This window comes from Cynocephalus volans, chromosome 3 (assembly GCF_027409185.1).
Source record: "Cynocephalus volans isolate mCynVol1 chromosome 3, mCynVol1.pri, whole genome shotgun sequence".
NCBI lineage: Eukaryota > Metazoa > Chordata > Mammalia > Dermoptera > Cynocephalidae > Cynocephalus > Cynocephalus volans.
The window spans coordinates 105,663,359-105,682,239 of record NC_084462.1 but is presented as its reverse complement, the minus strand read 5'-3'; the positions used below and the strand labels follow the sequence as shown (position 1 = coordinate 105,682,239).

The following is an 18,881-nucleotide window of genomic DNA, read 5'->3' as shown; positions in this document are numbered from 1 at the left end:
CACTCTTTACAATAGCTAAGAGCTGGAACCAGCCCAAATGTCCATCATCGGATGAGTGGATACGGAAAATGTGGTACATCTACACAATGGAATACTACTCAGCTATAAAAACGAATGAAATACTGCCATTTGCAACAACATGGATGGACCTTGAGAGAATTATATTAAGTGAAACAAGTCAGGCACAGAAAGAGAAATACCACATGTTCTCACTGATTGGTGGGAGCTAAAAATTAATATATAAATTCACACACACACACACACACACACACACACACACACACACACACACAAACCGGGTTGGGGGGGAAGAAGATATAACAACCACAATTACTTGAAGTTGATACGACAAGCAAACAGAGGGGACACTGGTGGCGGGGAGGGGGGGAGGGAGGAGGGAGGGAGGTTTTGGTGAGGGGCAACAATAATTAGCCACAATGTAGATGGACAAAATAAAATTTTTTTAAAAAATTTATAAAAAAAGAAAACCTCAAAAGCCTCGTTACAATGGATCCCAGTGGCCACAAGATGGCACTCAATTTAGACACTCACCAAAATGGCAAAAGCTATAGAGATTCCTTGTTCGGGACTTTTCCTATCTCTGAATGTATTCTTCTCTCTGTCAAAACTGTCCTATGTCTCAGACTTTCCTAGCTCATGCTCGACCTCTCCTTCTGGACTCGATCAATCTTCTGATCCGTCAGCCCTCCACATTTCTCTCTTTCCCCTCTACCTGGCCTCAAGATGCTCATCCTCAGCCCAACTCCTCCCCTTCCCCCACTTTGTCAGCTAACAACCCCGCCTCAGCTCTGGCTTTTTATAACCCTTCCGTGAAGTGGCTGGGATGGAAGGAATTGTCCAAGTCTATGTACAGGGAGCAGGTCTGGATGGTGGCTCCGGTACATGCTCAAAATAATAGGCAGCCTGTGGGAGCTGTTGCTGTTCCTTGCACGGACCCAAATTGAGATTACCAGGCTGGCCATGGGGATTGGGATCGCCAGGATAATATGATCACACACCTACTTCATGGCCTCCAAAAGGCTACTCACTAGTCAGTCAATTATGACAAGCTTAGAGAGATCACACAGAGACCCATTGAAAATCCCAGCAAGTTCCTAACCCACCTCTCTGAGTCTTTACATGAATACACACGTATAGACCCAAACTCCCCTGCAGTCATGGCTCTCTTGCACTCTCATTTCATTACCCAATCAGCCCCTGATATTCGAAAAAACTATAAAAGAGATCAGGCCAAATACCAGCTCCTGGCTAATGCTATCCAAGGCTCACATACCCCAAAGCTGGCTGCCTCAAGGGACAAGCCACCTGGGAACTGCTTCAAATGCAGTTAACTGGGCCACTCAGCATGGGCCTGTCGTAACCTGTCCTCACTGCAAATGGCCAGGTCACTGGGGGATTGACTGTGCCACTTGCCAGAGAGGGAGTGGCCCAGTCCCCAACCTACAGCCTTTGGCTTAATGGCCATCCCTACCGGAGCTTCTTGGCTTTGCCCAGGAGGAGGACTGATGATTCCCAGGGCCTGAGGCCCCCACAGAGATCAGCACGCATGAGCCCACTGAGCCCATGGTAACTCGTTTCCTGGCAGGTAAGCCGATCTCTTTTGTCATTGATACAGGGGCCATTTTCTCTACCCTTCCTGAGTATGCAGGACCAACAACCCCATCCTCTATCACAATAGCAGGGGTCACTCAACCCCTTTCCTGCACCCTACATCACACCCAATTCACACACAAATTCTTAAAAATGCCTCAATGCCCAGCCCCCTTTCTGGGATGGGACATTCTTTTCAGATTCAAAGCTACTCTTACCCTAAACACTTTAACACCAGCTACAATACTCCTGTTACAGGCTGCACCCAGACCTGGCCCCTGGAGCTTCCTCCTTCCCCTCCCCCTTGGACAAGGTTAATCCTGTAGTATGGGACACTTCTTCTCCCTCCATTGCTATTCACCATTCCCCTATCCTTGTTTAGTTACAGAACCCCTCTTTGTTCCCTAATGTCCCACAATACCCCATCCCTAACACCTAATAGGCTTAAAACCCGTGGTACACAAACTCCTTTCTTCTCATCTCTCACAGCCTACCCGCTCACCTTTTAATACACCCAGCCTTCCAGTTATAAAGCCTAAGAGCTCATACCGTTTAGTACAGGACTAATCCTCACATGCGCTGTTCCCACCAACTTACTTGGGCAGTACTACCTCAGCGGTTTTGGGACAGCCCCCACTTTCTGGCCAGGCCGTAGCTCAAGATTTATCTGAACTTTCCCCCCCAACCTCTAGCACTTTAATACAGTATGTGGATGACCTCCTCCTTTGTAGCCCTCCTATGAGGATTCACAGGCCCACACTGTTGCTCTCCTTAATTTCCTGGCCTCCAGGGGATATTGAGTGTCCCCCAACAAGGCCCAAATTTCTTCTCCTTCAGTTCAAGAGTCTAATTTCTGAACTCCCTACTCCTACCGCAAAGGGTGAAATCCTTTCTTTCTTGGGGCTTGCAGGGTATCTTCACCTATGGATTCCTAACTTTCGCGTGCTAGCAAAGCCACTTTATGGGGCAGCCAAAGGGGATTCTGCCGTTCCCTTAGATCCCACAAAGCTCATTCATTCTCCCTTCCAGCAATTAAAAGCCGATCTCCTCACAGTCCCAGCTGTATCTCTCTCAAACCTATCTCATCCTTTTATCCTGACATCACCAAAACCCAAAGATTGGCAGTTGGGGTTTTGGGATAAAAGGCAGGAGATATTTTCTCCCCGGTTGCATACCTCTCTAAACAACTAGATGCCACATCTTGGGAATGGGCCCCAGTTTATGGGCCTTGGCAGCAGCCGCCCTTTTAGCATAAGAAAGCTCTAAACTAACTTTTAAACAACAAACAGTCAAGACCTTCTCAGCCATGAGGCCAAGTCAATTCTCTCCCTTTCCCGCCTACAACTTATTCACCTTACTTTCATTGAAAACTCCCAATTCTCCTTTAAACCTTGCCCTCCCTTAAAATCCGGCCATTCTCATCCCAAAACACTCATGACACTTAGAACACAATTGCATGGAGGCTTTAGACCTCTTTCTCCATCCCTTTTCACATATCTCCCCACATCCCATTACACGGTTCATAGATGGGAGCACCACCTCCACACCTGCCCCCTGGGTGGGTTATGCCGTAGTAAACCTAACACAAGCTATTGAGGCTGCACAACTCCCAAAGGAGGTTGGGTTATACACTGCAGAGGACACCAAACCTCCAATGACCCCATAGCCTAGGGAAACAAACTGGCGGATCTAACTGCAAAACAGGCTGCTTAATCACCAGGCCCCCACTCTTCCTCTCCTGCTCAGGTCCTTCTCATGGCCCCTAAGCCCTTAAACCAATACACACTCCAAGAAATACAACACCCCTAATGGTTGGGAGAACAGAGAAATGACAACTGGTATACTCTGTCCAGTCGCTATGTCCTCCCTACCACACAAGCTGAGCAAATCCTTTCAGATTTCCATAATTCAGTTCATATAGGCTATAAACCCCTACTACGTTTTCTTCACCTCTTATATTACTTTTCCCACAAAAGGACATGCTATCTTCTTTTTTTAAATTTTATTTATTTTTGACCGGTAAGGGGATTGCAAACCTCAGCCCGGTGTGGTCTGCACCACACTCAGCCAGTGAGTGCACCGGCCATCCCTGTATAGGATCCAAACCCATGGCCTCAGTACTCCCAGTGCCGCACTCTCCTGAGTGAGCCACAGGGCCGGCCCATGGATGTGCTATCTTCTAACCTTAGTAGATGTCTTTTCAGGTTGGATTGAGGCTTTTCCCTGCACTTCAGAGGATGCTACAGCAGTAACGCATGCTCCCACCTCAGAAATCATCCCTCGTTTTGGCCTACCTACCCAGTCTCTCACCTATGGGCTGTCCCCTGCAAGCCCACAAGCCTCAGCCCCCTTGAACTTATGTATGGTAGGCCCTTCACTCTCACACCTCTCCCTTCCAGCTCATCACCTTTCAGCCAGTATCTCCCTACTCTTTCACTCATTAGGGATCTTCTCAGGGAACAGACCAACCTTCTATCACCTCATCCTTTCCCCACAACCTTCTCAGACTTTAAACTCAGCCCGGGACAGCAAGTTTATATTAAAACCTGAATCCCAAAGCCCCTCTCACCATGCTGGGAAGGGCCTTATACAGTACTTATCACCACCCCCACAGCAGTAAAAGTACTAAGAAAGGCCCCCTTGGTATCACTTATCCTTGGTAAAACTGGCACCTGAGACTTTACCAAAAATCTGTTGACACCAAGCCAGAGGCGTCTCTCTACTCAATCTCCAACCCAACGTCTCTCCTCACACATCATCCATTTTAGGACCCACAAAACTGAAAATCTCCAGGACCTCCGCTCTTCCCCCAATCCCAGAAGGAGGATGATCTTTCCCCTGGCGATTATCCTCTCACTCTTGCAGGCCCGCTTCAAGTCCTCCGCACAAGAGCTACTATTATATTTTCCTTTCTAGTACTTGCTACAGGATTGGCGGCAGCTGCCCCAGAGCAGTGTAACATTATAGGAAGGTTTCTCCTGGCACTTCTTTACCTCCTATCAGTAGGATGCTTCTTAGCAATGTCATTGTGACAATGTACCCTTTAAATTCTTTTGGCTCCCTAACCCTTCGCATCCTTCCTGTGTTTTTCCTCCTACCTCAATGCTCCCCCTTACCTGGAACATGGAGGCTCCCAGGTCCGCAGGGATGACGCAGTCCTCAGTGAATCAGACTGGTCTCCGAGTGACTCATCTGTCTCCCACTTCATGAGAAACTTTTTGTGGCCACTTCCTCCCTGTCAATGCAGCCCGTAACGTTTCCACAAACATCTCTTCACTTTCCTCTAATCTCACCTCAGTGGGGATTGTCAGTGTTGTGCGGGGCCTGCCCACACTCTGCCTCACTAACACCAAATGCTAAGACTCACTTACCCCCTCCTCATCCATGCCCTAAAAGCAGAATATATTTCCTTTGTAAAACTATGTTATCCTGTTGCCTACCCACAACTCGATTTCTTGCATATTCATTTGGCCACCCCTGACATCACCGTCCAGACAAAGGGGACTGGGACTAACTTTGGCCCCTCCCTCTCAAGAAGTGCCCCCACTCCTGTAGGGCACTAATTGTACCTTCTAATTGGGGCAGGGATCCTTCCTGCAACTGGAACTGGCATAGCGGGTCCTGCTACTGCCTCTCAATTCTATCAAAGACTCTCAGAAGAACTACGCATAGATAACATCTCCTTCCTCCAGTGACAGGTCACCTCACTGGCATCAGTGGACAGTCACTTTGCAGAACCGTTGGATCGTTTACTTCCTTACAGCCAAGAAGGGAGGCACCTGCCTCTTCTTGGGGGAGGAATGCTGTTATTATGTAAATGAGCCCGGGGTGATCCAAAACAACTTAAACCATTTCACTGAACCCTTGGATACCCTGGCCTATGCCCCTACTAGGACCCCTAACTGTGCCTCATCCTACTTTTTGGCCCCTGTCTCTTTTGGTGTTTCTCTAATTTCTTGCAGGAATGTATGCAGGCTTTCACCAACCAAAAGGTCACTGAATTGTTCCTGCAAGGAGGACATCAGCCCCTCAGAATCAGTGACCCTTCCCCGGAGGAATTCAGCCTCCCCACATGAAACCAATACCCCGCCACCTAAATCTTTTATTTTCTCCATATCTTCACCCATCTCCAGCAGGAAGTAGCTTCAGAAGACTGAGACCTCTGCTCTTTCTCCCTTTTTCCTATACTTAAAAGGTAGGAATAATAGATCTGCAACATAACCAGCTCCACTTTAGACAAGCCCAGGTACAAAATAGCGCCGTCCACCTCCTCCCCTCCCCTACCCCTTCCCTTTACGAGAAGCCTCCTGACTTAGAAACAAGTGTCCGGCTTCTGCATTGGCGCAGTTCTCCACCCAGTTACATCAACCTAATGGTCCCTCCCCCTGTACATTTCGCGCCCCAAAGCTAATATAAACTCTCACAAACCCATTGTTGGGGCTGTCCACTATTTTCAGGGTGGCCATGGTCCCTGTGCCACTCTGAGCACAGCCCAGCAGATTTCTTTCTTTAATAAAGCTTGAACGGTACCCGGCATCTCGGCTCACTTTCTTTCAATGAGGTGACTTACGATGGTGCCCCTAGATAGCCACAGGATGGGGCTGGTCACCAAGAAAGACCAAGAGATTAGAGGGCTGGAATTTTCAGCCCCACCCACCAACCTCCAGGAAGAGGGTAGGGGGCTAGAGAGCAAGCTGTACAAAAATTCTTGGACAAGATTTGATCTGAACACACGGACGTGCTGGAAGGGTGGCACGCACAGAGAGAACATGGAAATCCCGTGCCTCCCCCTGCCCTCTCCCCAATACCTTGCCCTATACGGTTATTCCATCCGGCTGCACCTGAGTTGTATCCATTGTAAAAAACCAACATTAAGTGTTTCCCTGAGCTCTGCGAGCCATTCTAGGAAATTATCAAACCCAAGGAGAGAGTGATGGGAACCCCCAATTTATAGCTGGAGGTTTGGACTTGGAATTGGTGTCTGAAGTATGGCTGGACTGAACTCTTAACTTTGGGGACCTCCAAGTAGATACAGCCAGAATTTTAAAATTTATTTTATTTTTTGGTGGTTGGCCGGTATGGGGATCCGACCTTGACCTTGGTGTTATAACACCAAGCTCTAACCAACTGAGCTACTGGCCAGCCCAGATACAGTCAGAATGAATTAAATTGTAGGACACCCAGTTGATGTTTGCAGTTGGAGAATTGCTCACTGTGGAAAAAAGCCCACACATCTGGTGCCAGAAGTGTTGTGTGACAGTATTGTCAGGGAACAAAATTATGACAAATTTAGTTAAAGGCCTCAACTGACCTTATTGCAATTCTAGAATCAGGCAACACATTATTCCATAAAACAATGTATTCCAATGAGCCTGGCAGAGGAGGTTGATTTTATTGTAGAAAGCAGAAACAATGAACAAAGAGCGAATTGGTCATTTCAAAGTTACTTTCCTTGTAAGGTGAAGACAGGAAGACAGAACAGTAGAAAAATAACTGACAGTTAATATCAGGTTACTCCAGGCTATTTCTTTTGGGTAAGAATTAAAACAGAGGGAACTTCATAATCATACCTATCATTTTAAAACTGGCTTGTTTGAGAAATTGGCTATCTCTTTGTCCCACAACCTAAAAGTGTCATGAAACTTAGCAAAGGTGACTCCATTTTGATTTTTAGTCTGCTCTGTTGGGACCTAGTGCAGGAACTTAGTCCAAAACCATGGCCTCTGATAATTTTTATTTAACAGTATAGAGAAACAAAGTGTGTTTTCCTAGAGTAAATAAAAGAAGTAATTCCTCCTAGGCACAGTATCTCACCTGTGGTGGAATTTATCTTCTCTTCCTGTCTCTATGTCCTCTGCACATATTCTACTGACTTTCTATTCCCCAATTTTGTCCCTAACCCTGTATTACCTTCTCATTTTAAGAGATCACCCCCTTCACTCTTAGTTTTAATTGTCATGTAGCCAAGACTCATATACAATTTCTCAGCTGAATCTGAAAAGGACATTTGAACATTTTCACTGGATTGTTCAAGTTCTACTGTAAGGCTGCTGACTGATCAGATACACAGTGTTTAATGTACCTAATCCATTCAGGTGAACTTGTTATTCCCCATTATTCCTACCAAATGCAGATAGCAAAACTGAAACTTGGACTCTCAGGTCCTCCTCAGTATGTTTGATATCCAGGTGGTATTTTTATTATGCATGATCATTCTGTTGGAGTGAGCAGGACTGAAGCCATGTTGGGACCTAAAACCATGTGGGCTCTTTAATCCTTTTTAAAGGATTTTTAAAAAACACAGATTTTGATGTGGGTTTTTTTTTTTTTTTTTTTTTGCATTTCTCTGAGTTCCCTCTTTTCCCATAGTTATTTGATATTTTGGACCTTAGTTATGGGGCAAGATGACATTATTTACATGAACATAAAGTTGTTTTCCAGCCAGCCTGAAGCTACAGACTTGCACCTACTACCTAGACTCTGAGATAAGGATGAGAGCAGAAACCAGACTGAGTCTTGGTGAGACCTTGCAACTGAAAACTTGCACGAAGCCCTCCCTACTCATGTGCCCCTCCCCCCTGCTTTTCATTTTCCCACATTCCATTCTCCCAGTTTCTTTAAAAACCCCTTGGTAAAACTGAGGCTTTGAGATGGCTTTAGTCTGGCCATTCTCCTTCAGGTTTACCAGAGAGATGGGTTAGCCTAACATCTCTCCTCAGGCCACCAGTATTCCTGAATAAAGCTGACTTCTGTTTTCACCAACATGTGACTTTTGAGTGGTTTTCTTTTGTCTGGGGCAGGCAGCCACACCTGTGAGTTTGATGTCAAATTGGGGGATGGTCAGCCAGAAGTTGAGTGTCCTCTGTAACAATTCTTATCCTTTTTTCAATACATAATGACCAGGACAAAGTCCGTGGTCACGTCCTTTCATTAACTTCCTCCCAACTGTTTGGTATCACTGAGAAAGAATGAGAGCGAGAGTGTATGTGTGAGACCATCAGAACTAGGCTTGAGGGCAATTATGACGTGTATGAGTTCATTTTCTGTTGCTTATGACAGAATATCTGAAACTGGGTAATTTGTAAGGAAATGAAATTTATTTCTTATGGTTTAGAAGTCTGGAAAGTCCAAGATCAAGGGAGCATATCTGGTGAGGGCTTTCTTCTTGGTGCCAACTCTCTCCAGGGTCCACATGCTTTTTTCCTCTCCTTATAAAGCCACCAGTCTAGTCCCTGATAACCCATAAAGCCATTAAGTCATTAATGCATGAATGGATTAATCCATGTATCAGGGCATAGTCCTCATGATCCAGTCACCTCTTAAAGGCCCCACCTTTCAAATACCATAGTCAGATTTTCCACCCTGTTAACACTGTTACTGTGGTGTGAGACTGTGAGCTTAACCAACTCCATCTTGAGCCCTTACCTCTTGCTGTGTCCTTTATGTGAACCTTGCCCACAAATTATACAGTAACTAGGGGCAACACAGTAAGAATAGATAGGAACAACTTGCTGACTGGAATGAAGGAACTATTTGACTACAGGTACCATGTGGTAACAGCTGCTCTGCCCACTCACATCACAAGACCACCATAGACAGACCATTGTCACAAGACATTTAGAGTTAGTAAGATCAGCTTGTTTTTTATCTAGTAAACTCCTTGTAGCTTTTTCCATTGCTTTGTATAAATTGCCTGTATAAACTTGGGCTCAGCCAGGATGTAGCTCAGAGAAACCTTGTATATGCCTGTGAGTTGTAGCCTGCCCTATCCATCATCCTGTATGTAAGTTACTTTTTAATAATTTTTTTTTTGCTTTGCTGCATGGAATTGCCTGCTTTGATTTTTGGCCTCACGATACCTTCTCAGTTTGGTGGGCATTATACTGTTAGTTCACGCTCAGACAAATAGGGATCTAGCTTCAATGAGTTTTGTGTGGCTGTTCAAACCACAGCATGAAAGTGCAAGTGCATTTATGCCTCAATGTAGCTTTACTGGGACTTCAGAAATTTATCCAAAGCCTAATAAAAACAACTAGTGCATTGTCTTTTTTTTTTTTTTTTTTTTTGCATTTCTCTCTGGTTAAAATAGTTAAGGTAGAGATAAATTATAACATCTTCAATAACAAAAGATAACATTTATCAGAACTGTCAAGGCAATCAAAATGGGGTTAGTTAGGACAAAGTTAAGTTGTGAATATAATACAGTAGTTTAAGAACAAAGAATTTTATTTCCTTCTCACTTAAGAATTTCTAATAAGTAGCACAAGCTATTCAGGGATCCTGATTCCTTCTGGGAACTAGGTGTTATTCTGCCAACCCCTAGAGAAGGGGTGTTAAGATTTTTTGTGTCACACACCTCTGGCATTCTGGTGAAGTCAAAGAATAATTGAGAATAATAACAATTGTGAACAAGAGAACAATAATTGTTTTCAGAAAAATATTAAATGCACAAATTAAAATACATTGGATTACAAAGGATATCAAGTATTGAACAATCAAAGTTTGCAATATAGTAATATATGTGTTTATTAATGCATTAAATAATAAGATCTAAATATGGATCTAATTGCTAATAAAATTTTGAAGTGGTGGTCAATGTAAAATGATATTTTGAGATATTTGTAACAACTATAAACTGATATAAAAATATCTGTGATTTCTATTTTTTTTTTTCTACATCCTTAAGTGAAGAAATTGCTAAATTTCAGTTGTGGGTTAGTGAAAATAAGGATGTAATTTTTTTCACCACAGCAATTTTCACCCTATGAATTCCATCCATGAAGGCCTTAGAAGCCCATGAGTCCCAGGTTAAAACTCCCTGAGATATTATGGTTTTGAGAAACAGCTGTACAAAAAAATTTAAAAATCGAATAGTGATCAACAAAAGGAAACATCAAGGAATTAATAGAAAGGAATTAAAATCAAGGAAAATGTTTAAAGAAAGAATGTCATTAGCGATGACTTAATATTTAAATTCAAAAGGTGATATCTTTTTAAGAACTCAAATCAGAAGCCATAACCCGAGAAGCTTCTGTTATGAAAGCTGGTAAACAGAACTCTAGGAAGAAGACCAATTAAGCAGTTTCTAGAAATGATGGTTAACTTTTCTTCCTGGGCCGCTTTGGTAGTTGTTAATTTCTGCAGATATGAAGAGATACTGTTCTCACAGTTTGGTTTAGGTTGCTTCTTCCCAGCTTTATATCTAAGAAGGTTTAGGACTTTTGGCTTAGCTCACAGTAGGGTTCATGAATGTACTCTTTGGGTCTTACAATAAATATTTTTCCTCATCAAAAGTGGAAGACCATTTATTTGAGAAACACTGGATTGACTAGTTGACATTTAAAATGGGTGGGGTAGAAAAACCCATAAATAATATAATCAACAGTAGATATCAGCACAACACTTTATTATTTAAAAACTACTCTCACATTTATTGCTTCTTAAAATTTTCAAAATTACTCGCTGATGTTCTATGATATACCATGAAATATGGTGCCTTGAAAAACTATGGCTCCCTTCCTTAGCCTGGTTCTTCACTCATCGGCCCAGGTGGCTTCTCCCTCCCACCTCTCTATGTTCATTGGATCACTACGTGAATTTAAATCTTCAGTAGATAACACAAATTTGTTAGAAAGGGCTCTGGATATATGAACACACGACAGCCACCTTATTGTTCCTCAGAATCATCTCTCAAGTCACCCAAACCCAGATGTGCAGAATTCCTCCCTTTTTGCTCTCCCCTGTCACCCAAAGAACTAGAAAGTAGGAGGATGTACAGACTGTGCTCTGAGACAGAACTCCATCCAGTCTATCAGCACATGATTCCCTCCTATTCGAGGCATGTTTGACAAGAGCTGGGGTTTGAAGATGAGTTCTGGATATAAACTGAACATTTTGACATTGTAATACACAGTCGCCCCATGAGAAACTCATCCAAGATGATTGAGTTTAGCTAGGAGCATCTCCTGAAGGTATTGATAGAAAACATGTTCAAGTATCTAACTTTACCCATAAATTGCAGCTTTGACTAGATATTCTTTCACCTCTCAGTGAAGGTCCCAGGGTTCACAACTCCAAAGGTGGTTTCCTCACTGCAGTTCCCATACAACATAGTCCAGCCATCCAGGGACTCTTCCCCAGAAGTTTGTCAGGAAGTTAGTTTAGGAGTCACATCTCTGATTGTCTCCTGATAACTCCACTGTGGGGTAATCTCTCTCCTGGGCCTTGCAATTCTTTAGTGCTCAAGAGTTAGTCTTTGATGTTCATAGCCTTTGCTTGAGGCTATTCTCAGAGTGAACCCAAGTGTTCTAGATGAGAAGGTTCACATAATAAGGCCATCCTCTCTCTCCCACCACCACCACTACCAATCACCTGGAGTGCTGTACCTGCCACGGCTATTCCTTTCTCCACTGCTGCAGACTCCTTGGGCTCTAGCAAAGGGGAAGAACACAGACTCTGCTTTCCAGATCCACGTACTGATCCCCACTACAACCAGTGAGGGGAACGCTGAATCTGAGTAAGGTAAATTAAAAGGGTTGAAACTGAGGATGCTTGGGGAAAATGCCCAAAACCACTGGAAGAAGCTTAATTGAACTTACAGATAGAAAAGAATGGAAAATTATACAAATCAGAGGGGGGAAAAGCCTGAATTCAACTCATTATTAGTCCAACTGATACAGCCTTTTCCCCACCACTCCCTTCCTCCACTCCCCGTCTTCCCAAGCATAAAACATTAAAACAGCTTGAATCCTGGTCTTCTTATCCTATTTAGGTCTTTATGGCCGGGGACAGGGCTCCACAAATGAGAATGCCTACCCCTTCTTCTGTGCCTGATGTAGGCACTTGACTCCCTCAGAGGTGCTCTTACATACATGTATCTTATTATAGTCTCACACATCTGTGAGGAAGCAATTATTAGGCCCATTTGAGGACACTGGTGCTTAGTTGTGAATCAGGTTAGAAGTTCTGTAGGGCCTGGTACACCTCTCATAGTAAATGAGGACAGAGGGCTAATTTAAAAGGGAGACTTTTTCAAACAACTTTACACTCTATGCTATGCTAGAGTAGCTCCTAGCAATTTTAGTCTTGGTGCTTGATTGATTAGAGCAATATTTCAAAATTGTAATTTCTTTATGATGACGTTCTCCACAAGCAGCTCTGACAAATCAAGCTCATTTATAATGATGATAATTTGGGAAACAGCCCCTGAGAAGGGGGTAGTTAGAAGTGAAATTATGTTTCACATTGGCTTTGGGGCAGTGTTATAAAGAAGTCAAGGTTGGAGACCCACATTATGCAGTTAGTGTAATTGCAGCCTGAGCTGTGATTTCAGGGAACCAAAGCCTTTCTGCCCAGGAAATATCCTCCAAATAGTTACTCATGTTCTACATTCCCTTGAAAGGTGACACCCCTTTTCACTTTGCAGTCAAAAAGCTTAGGATACCATTCTCTTCTGGATACATGATCCCTGAGAGTTGACCTGGTAAAAAGAGGCTAACTAGAGGGCAACTGGCTCCTTAGGATGGGTGGAAGAGAGAGGTCAGAAGATGTTTGGAATTCTCAAAATAAACTTCAATTTTTTCCAATTTTGTGCATGGCTCACTCAGGTTGAGCATGTTTTTAGTTTTTGTAAACTTTGTTATCTAATAAGAATTATCGTCTTCTAGTCTGGAAACCAAATATTGAAATTGGGCCCAAGTGCCTGTACTGGCAGGGAAAGGAATTTTAAGGTGGAGCTCAACTCTCTGGGCAGTGTCTCAATAATGCTTTCCTCTCTCTTCCCTGTGGACATGCAGGTGGCCCTGGTGACGGAGATGGCATCCTCTCTAAAGGTCTGTGGCATTCTCTTGGCCCTGCTGTGCCTCCTGTGCAGGCTGCTTGTACATAGCAAGAACATTTCCTGGAGGGAATTTATGAAACAGCATCATCTAAATCCAAACCGGGAATTCAACGACTACAAATGTGATGCCCTCATGAGGGAAAAAGGTCTGAAAAACAAGAACTCTAACATATTCATCTATATCTCATGGTTCAAAATCAAGAAAATATGCATTAATAATAGGTGGAATGACCGCTACAGAAATGCATACGTATGGGTCCAATATGCTCTCAAAGTACTCAAGTGTTACTGGGAGAATTCAAAAAATAGCTACAGAGAGAGCAGGAGTTACAACTACTTTGAATTCCATTGTAACATGGATGGGTATGTTGATGGCATAGAGGACCTGAAAATGGTACAGCCTATCAACAGCTAGAAAGTTTACCCACACCCCCAGGTTTAGGTAGAATATTCACTGTTTCCCAAGTGGTGGCCCCTGTCTGCTCACCTGCCACTCCCTACTTTGCCTTTATGTGTAAATGTTTTCCAACTACTTAAAGTTGTGTATCACATGGTTTCTTGATACCATAACTTTGCCTATGTTGTTTCTCTGCCAGGAATAACTTTCTGTCCTCATTTCCCTAATTTACTTATACATTTTTTTTCAAAATTCAGTCCATATGGAATCTCTTCTTGACCAACTCAGGACTTTTCCTGATATTGACTCTCTTTATACCTACTCAAGCTTCCCTTCCCTAAATAAATTATATTATTCCAATGCAATGTTTATATAAGTGTGCAGAGTATGTGTTGCGTGATTGGTATGGGTGGTGTGTGTGTGTGATAGAGATTGTGCTTGTATGTGATTCATGCTGTGTGTAGGTTAAAGTGTATTTTATGTGTGTGTGTCTAATGTATGTGACATGTTTATGTGTATGATGGGGGTGTAAATGTTTATGTGCTAAGCTAGAGGCAAGTTGTGACCCAGGCATTTATTGTGGTGACATGCTTAGTTCTACCCAAACTGGTAGGCACAGGCAGAGCTGACTGGGTATAAAACATGCAGCATGGTTCCCAGCTCATAGAAAGTGCTCAGTGAAAGTTGTTGGTCTTTTTGCCCCCATCCTTTGGCTTGGTACTTTAATTTTGACTTTGATAAAACAAATGTAACAAATGCTCATCAATCACCTACTCTCCCTAACTCTAGAATATAGGGATTTCTAATATAAAAACATAATAAGCTGTCATTTGTGTAGAAGCTATAAATGCTGTTGGGGCTCAGAAAACAATAATCCAAAGTGGTGCTTTGGCATGTGGAGTCCTTTGAACTAAAGATTGGAAGGCCTCAGAAGCGAAGCCTCTCTCTGACCTTCTCACCCGTCTCCTGCCTGTTTTTCTCACAATGAAGCAATTCATAGAAACTAGAATTCCTCTTCCCTAAGGCTGGTCATAAAACTTGCAAATATTACTCTAACCTTCCCCTACCTTTCTGTGTAGGTGCTGGCCATAAAGAAATTCTCTGACCTACCTCCTCTGGTAGTAGATCATAAGACCCTCATTCCAGAAAGGGTCATGCCCCATACCCGGGAGGAAAGAATGCTGCAGAGAGACCAAGAAGAATCTGACCAGACAGGTCTTGCCAGGTTTTCCTACCTCACTTTGTTACCACTAGATCATACCTTTTTGTCCAATCACATTTCTACACAGTTGTCCATTCTTCATTGAACCTAAGCATAAAAATAGTTTGTGCTGGGTCTTTGGGTATTCATTTCTGAAGGCTCTTGTGCCACATAAAGCTCAATAAATAAATTTATGATTTTCTCTTGCTAACCTGGCTTCTGTTACAGAAATGTTGGCCATGACCCTTATGATGAGTAAGGGTCTTTCTGCCTCTACAATGCCTAGGATCAAAAAGAGCCACTCTCCATCAACCACAGACCAACAGATGTCCCTACTGGACTCAATTCATTAAGAACGTTTCTACAAAGGCCAATGCATTTTAGACAGGTTAAGGCATTACATTTCTTGAGGACTACACATTAAGTAGAAGATATTAGCACAAATGAGTTTATCTGATAATAACCATTTTCACTTGGAAGAAAAATAGGGTGAGGGTTTGAGAACTTTAAAATGCAACATACTTCAAGAATGGGACTTAGAAGTTTCAAGATGGCAGTGGCTGCGGCGGTTGGCGCGGAGTAGCTGAGGTGGAAAAGGCGGCCACTGGGACTCAGGCAGCCGAGAAACTTGTGGACCTTCCTCTTGCCATCTCTTAAGGGAGGACCGCAGCTGCTGGCCGGTCATGGGGGCTGACTGCCACTTTGCTCCCGGCAGGAGAGGCTGCCTCATTTACAGGCAAAAGCTTTGAATTGTGGAGCAGGAAAAGAACTGTTTCTTAGCTGCAAAAGCGAGTCTCGAAACAGGGAACATGGCGCCAGGGCTGCTGTGGATGCAAACAGGATCCCGGAGGCCGGGGCCGCGCTGAAGGCGGCCAGCTGCCCTATTCAGGATTCGAGGTTTCAGGCCGGCATTAAAGAAGATTCCTGGGAGCGCCCGAGCCACGCCGCGACTGAACAGCCCGAGGTGGCAGTGGCTGAGAACGGGGAAGGCGACAAACCAGAGGCAGAGAGTGAGCACCCGACCTGGCACAGCCCTGTGAGTGACACCTGGACCAGCCCTGTTTGGGGGGCTGACGCCCACCCGGCTCCAACCTGCATCACTGGTCCACTCACCGCCCCGGGGCTGCCTCCATTTTCCCAGGTGCTGGCAGCTCCGCCCGGCTCGGCCGTCACTGAGCCTTCCCACTTCCTTGGCCTGGCGCGGGGCTTTCTGGAGCCTGTGGGTTGGCCTCCCCTCCCACTCCCTCCATGGTTCTCTGGCGGGGCTGGTGGCATGGGGCGTCCCCGGCCAGTGTTGGGAGGGCAAGGAAGTATGGGCAGGGCTGACAGTCACTCCACCACACCCTGGACTCCGGCCCCCGGTAAACTTCCTGTTACTGGGAGGCAGATACCATCTCTGCGGCCACCAGTTTGGAAAAAAGCCTAACCAATTTCTGGTTGGGAATAGTGTGGTAGGAGAGTTCCCAGGTCCGCTTGAACCTGCCGGAGAGCTGGCTGCAGGTGGGCGCTAGATTCGGTCTATGCCGGGGGGATACAAAGGTGAACAAGTCCCGAGTAAGATCTACACAGTGCTACAAAGGCACCCAGAGTGACCGGTCGTCTGTGCCTACCAGAAACCTGGTAGACTTCCTGGGTGAGGCGGTGCCGAGCAGGGTCTTGAAGGCCCAGCTGATAGACGAGGGTTGCAGAAGACACACCCCAGCCCAGCACAGTGCGTACAGAGTGGGGAGACATGTGGCCAGGGAGGCAGAGACTCGACAGAAACCACACACCCTGTGGGGTCGCCACTGCACGATCCAACAGCCTGGGCCAGAGCACACGGAACAGGGAGAAGTCCTGCACAGGAAGTGAAAGCTCAAAAGAGATCACACACCCTGTGGTACGTGATCCACCAGCCCAGCAAAGTCCAAGCTGACCAGAAAGGTGGCTCCCCGGAGAAGCCCAAGACCTGAGGCAACCACACACAAAAGGCACTAGAGGCCAACTGAGCAGTCACGGAGGGAGCCATACCAAATTGGCAACAACAGCAACATCCTAGTTAGTCATTAGTCTCAAACCGGTGGACTGTGAAACCCCCTGCCACAATGAATAAACACCAAAAAAAAGATACCAGAAATACAAAAAATCAAGAAAGTACACCACCAAAAGTTAATAAATCTCAAACTCTAGATCCTATAGAACAAGAAGACCTTGAAATGACTTACAAGGAATTTCAAGGGATAATTCTAAGGAAACTGAATGAGATACAAGAAAACTCAGCTAGACATCATGATGAAATGAGGAAAAGTATACAGGATCTGAAAGAGGAAATGTACAAGGAAATCAATGTCCTGAAAAAAAATGTAGCAGAACTTGCTGAACTGAAGAAGTTATTCAGTGAAATAAAAAACACAATGGAGAGTTTAACCAGCAGGCTTGTCGAAGTTGAAGAGAGAACCTCTGAACTTGAAGATGGGCTGTTTGAAATAACACAAGCAGACAAAAAGAAAGAAAAAAGAATCAAGGACATTGAAGAAAATCTGAGAGAGATATCAGACAACCTTAAGCGCTCAAATATCTGAGTCATGGGTATTCCAGAAGGGGAGGAAAATGGAGATTCCATTGAAAACATATTCAACAATAGTGGCAGAAAACTTCCCAGGTATAGGAAAAGTCACAGATCTTCAGATCCAGGGAGCTCAACGATCTCCAAATGTATTCAACCCAAAAAGGCCTTCTGCAAGACAATGATACATCATACCAAAACCTGAGGGATACTGCAAAAGCAGTATCGAGGGGGAAATTTATTGCATTAAATGCTCACTTCAGAAGAATGGAAAGATGGCAAGTGAACAACCTAATACTTCACCTTAAAGAACTAGAAAAACAAGAACAATCCAAACCTAAAGTTAGCAGACGGAAAGAAATCATTAAGATCAGAGCAGAACTGAATGAAATTGAAAACCAAAAAACAATTCAAAAGATCAACGAATCAAAAAGTTGGTTTTTTGAAAAGATAAATAAAATTGACAAACCATTAGCATGGCTAACAAAAAAAAAAGAAGAGAGAAGACTCAAATAACAAAAATTAGAAATGAAAAAGGCAATATTACAACTGATTCATCTGAAATACAAGGAATCATTCGAGACTACTATAAACAACTATACGCCAACAAATTTGAAAATCTGGAGGAAATGGATAAATTTCTGAACACACACAGGCCCCCAAAACTGAACCATGAAGACGTAGAAAATTTGAACAGACCAATAACAATAAAGGAGATTGAAGCTGTTATCAGAAGTGTCCCGTCCTGCTGGACAGGTAAGAACGTGGGCTCGAGGAAGACTACCTGTAGCTGGTAAAAAGAGGAAGGGACAGGAGACACACAGAATAGAGGCAAGACAAGATTCTGACCAAGCCTCAAAATTTTATTGTCAGGCGATTGCTTATATACATAGTGAAGAAGGGGCGGGCTGTCACAGAGTGTGGCACCTTATGATAGGCGGAAAAGCAGTGGGGTGATAGTGGCGTGGTATGAGAAGAGGAGGTGGGAGAGGTGTTGGCTTGGCACGTGTGGGCTTTTCTGAGGAGGAAGAGAAAGGCTTATATAAAATGGCTGTTATTTGTTAAAATGGTGGCTATTGTTAAAAATGGCTCCTGACACAGAAGGCTCCCAACAAAGAAAAGCCCAGGACCAGATGGGTTCACAGCAGAATTTTACCAAACATTCAAAGAGGAATTGACACCGATTCTTTACAAACTATTCCAAAACATTGAAACGGACGCAAATCTCCCAAACTCATTCTATGAAGCAAACATCAACCTGATACCAAAACCAGGTAAAGATATAACC

General features: G+C 44.1%; 2 protein-coding genes across 2 annotated transcripts in view; both read left to right on the top strand.

Moving 5' to 3' along the window:
* LOC134372657 (thyroid receptor-interacting protein 11-like) overlaps positions 1 to 18,881 on the top strand; it is a 338,384-nt gene that overhangs the window by 119,461 nt on the left and 200,042 nt on the right.
* EDDM3B (epididymal protein 3B) lies at positions 13,413 to 13,865 on the top strand. Its single transcript, XM_063088542.1, has one exon. It carries the CDS (start codon positions 13,425 to 13,427, stop codon positions 13,863 to 13,865), a length of 441 nt encoding a protein of 146 aa, XP_062944612.1. The 5' UTR covers positions 13,413 to 13,424.